Genomic DNA, 3,698 nt, shown 5'->3' with positions numbered 1-3,698 from the left:
GGGGGGAGTTTACAAGGGCACATAGCAACAGGATGAGGGGTCATGGATTGAAATTGGAAGAGGGCAGATTTAGACTAGATATTAGGAAGAAATTTTTTACTGTGAGGATGGTGAGACACTGGAACGGGTTGCCCAGGGAAGTTGTGGATGCCCCATCCCTGGAGGTGTTCAAGGCCAGGCTGGATGAGGCTTTGAGCAACCTGGTCTAGTGGGAGGTGTCCCTGTCCATGGCAGGGGGGTTGGACCTAGGTGATCTCTAAGGTCCCTTCCAACCCAAACCATTATATAAAGCAGTAACAGTTCAAAATCACTTTAAGTACATTTCTGTAGTCCGTGCAAGGCATTTAAAAAACCCACAACATTGTTACTAGTCTCTTTTTCTAGTTCTTAAACAAATCTTTTCTTGTTCTTGCAAAATATGGTGGGGAAAATGAGATTTAAATAATTAATAATGGAATAATGAAAGTCAAGTATTTTTACATCTTTTAGACAATTTGCTATTCCTAATCAATAGAAACTGCCAAATGACAAGGAAACTGAGCAACTGAAATGTTACTGGGGTAAAACTGGAAACTAATTAACGAAATTGGTTTATGCAGTGTCTTGTTCTTGATAAATTTGGCTTAAGGTTCATTCATTTCATAGAATCATCATAGAATCATCATAGAATCATTATGGTTGGAAAAGACCTCAAGGATCATCAAGTCCAACCCAACAACACCTAACTCACTAAACCATGTCCCTAAGCACCACATCCACACGTTTCTCGAACACCTCCAGGGATGGTGACTCAACCACCTCCCTGGGTAGCCTGTTCCAATGTCTGACCACTCTTTCAGTGAAGACATTTTTCCTAATATCCAGCCTAAACCTTCCCTGGTGTAACTTGAGGCCATTTCCTCTTGTCCTATCACTTGTTACTTTAGAGAAGAGGCCAGCACCCACCTCACTACACCCTCCTTTCAGGTAGTTGTAGAGAGTGATAAGGTCTCCTCTCAGCCTCCTCTTCTCTAAACTAAACAACCCCAGCTCCCTCAGCCGCTCCTCATAAGACCTGTGCTCCATTTCTTCAGCAGGTCTGTCGTACTTTGGGTACATTAGAACTTCATTCCACTGCAAGTATGGAAACTCACATATTCAAGTGCTTTGGAAGTTTGTTCTGTGTTTTATCTCTGTCTGCAATTGACAGCTCACATGTGATGGACCATAAAAAAACTCAAAACATTTTATCACCCTATACACCAGAATAAAGAAGACTTTGAGACATTTGTCCTAATATTAACAGTGTTTATGCAAGTTCTCTTTGTTTCTGTAAGTGTGAGACCAGTACAGTATTACTTCCTTTTAAACACTGAATTGTGAGTATTATGTGTTTATACTCAAAGAAAACAGACAGAAAGATGGTGGGAAGAGAAGGGAATATATCAGAAGCAGGGGGATATGTCCAAGTCTACGGCATGCACACAAGATACAATCTGCATCACTGGCTGCCCATTTTATACTGCTCTGCAGGTGTACAGTAGCTCTTCATCTGGCTGCATTTGTGCGTATGATTTTTTTCTTTTTAACAAAGCTCCACGGTTTGGAAAATGAAGAAAAAAAAAAAGAGGGCTACGTAATCATAATGGAAGACAGATGGCAAAGAGCTATGAGGTCAGTGAATGATGAAGTACACCAGACTACAGCAATAATCTGTGTCAGGTAAAATTCTCTCTGATTTTGTGTGAATGATGACCACAACTTTGCAACCTTTGCAGGAACAGAAGAGGTGTTCCTTTTCCTGACTTGTGGCTTCTGTATGAAATCAGTCATATTTACAAGCAAATCTGTGCTTTCATAAAGCTCTTCACTAAATTATTGACAGGATTACAGGCCTTTCCTTTACACCATGAGTGTATTTCTCCACAGAAGCTTTGAGGGCGAGATAGATGTCTCCCCTTGGCCGGTTTTTCTGCTTCAGAAAAACACTGCACTTGCAGAGGCTGCAAGGGCTGTGACATCAGCTAGACCACAGGGAAATGCAGCTGGGCAGAGGACAACTATTGGTACCTTGCAAAATGCTATTAAATTATCACTCTGAGCAGATGCGTATATACTTTTTTTTTTTCCTGGAGTCGTGTATGGTCAAAACAAAGTTTTTTTTTCCTGGAGTCGTGTATGGTCAAAACAAAGACCCTCAAAATGTTGTTCAAGAATAATCTGTTGTGCTTCTCTCAGCACAGGACTTTTGGATCTTTTTTTTTTCCCCTTCCCCTTAGTTCTTCCATTACCTCTTTCTACTTTATTTCAGTTGTCAATGTGTGGAATATTAAATTAAACATAATTAATTTTATTAATAAAATATGAATAAAATAATTAATACTATTATATATTAACAGACATTAAACATATTTTCCTTTGAATTTCCTAGCCAGTCTAAACTCTATTTTAGAGCTAACTGCTTTCAGGGGGCTTCACTATTTTTCCTTTTATAGTTAACTAATAAATTTTTATTTTGACCACACACTGTTAAAGGAATCTCTCAGGATAAAATTAGTTGAGAAGGTGAACTGGTGAACAGGATACAGCATGAGAAGATGTGTAAACAGGCATGAGAGCACAGAGGCTAAAATGATTACCTTTTTACTGTTACAATTTCTCTGTACAAGAAAACAAAATAAAAGAGAGTTCAACTTGCCTCCATTCTCAGACTTCTCTGAAATACTAGATATTTTCCAATATGCCTTCATCTGGTCTGCATTCCTGTAAAAGAATGGTAGGTCAGTTATAAGCACCAATTCTTAACATATTATTTTTCCCTAGATTTACACTGGTATGTTACAGGTTATCTCTGAACAGAAGTTTATATAAATACTTGATAATTTTAAGGTAAGTTTGTGAAAAACTATACAAACCAAGCAGGAAAAGAGAAAGGTGTGTCTGCATTGCCCCAGAGCAGCAGTGCTCAGACATACCCACCATTTTTCATGCAGTTAACACTGTTCTGTGCCCCTGCTGTGGCTTCACAACTCTAAACCCTCTGAAGTTTCAAAGGGTAAGGACAGGCCAAATGCCCTGGAAGAACTTTGAAAACTGTGTCTTTATGCTTCACGATGATGGTATGAGAGGGAGCAATGTTGTCTGTTCTCCCCTATGTAAGACTCCTGGCAGCATGAATTTTATTCCTTTTGCATTCTAGTAAAACTAGTTGGTGTAAGTGACACAGGGTTTAAGCTAACTTCTGACACTGTAAAGGGGCAGAAAAGGGCACCAAGCACCAGAGTCTCTAAGCTGACACAGCATTTTAACTCCTGGAGCACTTTGCAGCAGTTCCATCAAAGGAACGTCAACAACATAAAGCTGTGAGTGGCATGAAGTGCTGATAGGCTTGAAATTGCTTTTGGCATTGTGAAATTTGGCAGGAGTAAAATGCTCACACAAGTAGCACAGATGGTAGCAGTAACTTGCAGGAGATAATGTTATAAAACATTTATTTTTAAAAAAACAAAAACCAACATCTCAATCCAGTAGACTAAACAGGTAGCATGACATAAATACTAGAGCTGCCTGGGATGCAACTTTTTAAAAAATTTTGTCAGCTTTCCAGGCTCAAAATTCTTGCCTCGGGTAGTTGCCTAGTTGAAGGAGAGAGAATCTGGGCTCAAGTCCCTTAATCTGATGAATCTGTAATGAAACTGTCATTAAGATTTGTGTCTTTC

General features: G+C 39.2%; 1 protein-coding gene across 2 annotated transcripts in view; it reads right to left on the bottom strand.

Annotated features, from left to right (window-relative positions):
* FCHO2 (FCH domain only 2) overlaps window positions 1-3,698 on the bottom strand; it is an 82,113-nt gene that overhangs the window by 3,381 nt on the left and 75,034 nt on the right. For both annotated transcript variants that reach the window (XM_010088181.1, XM_010088182.1), the window contains one exon: window positions 2,678-2,742. In XM_010088181.1, the coding sequence (XP_010086483.1) occupies window positions 2,678-2,742 (65 nt within the window). The remainder of the gene's footprint in view (window positions 1-2,677; window positions 2,743-3,698) is intronic.

Source organism: Pterocles gutturalis, unplaced genomic scaffold (genome assembly GCF_000699245.1).
Source record: "Pterocles gutturalis isolate BGI_N339 unplaced genomic scaffold, ASM69924v1 scaffold2397, whole genome shotgun sequence".
NCBI classification, from domain to species: domain Eukaryota; kingdom Metazoa; phylum Chordata; class Aves; order Pterocliformes; family Pteroclidae; genus Pterocles; species Pterocles gutturalis.
The sequence above is the reverse complement of the archived record's forward strand: the minus strand, read 5'-3'. Positions and strand labels throughout refer to the sequence as shown.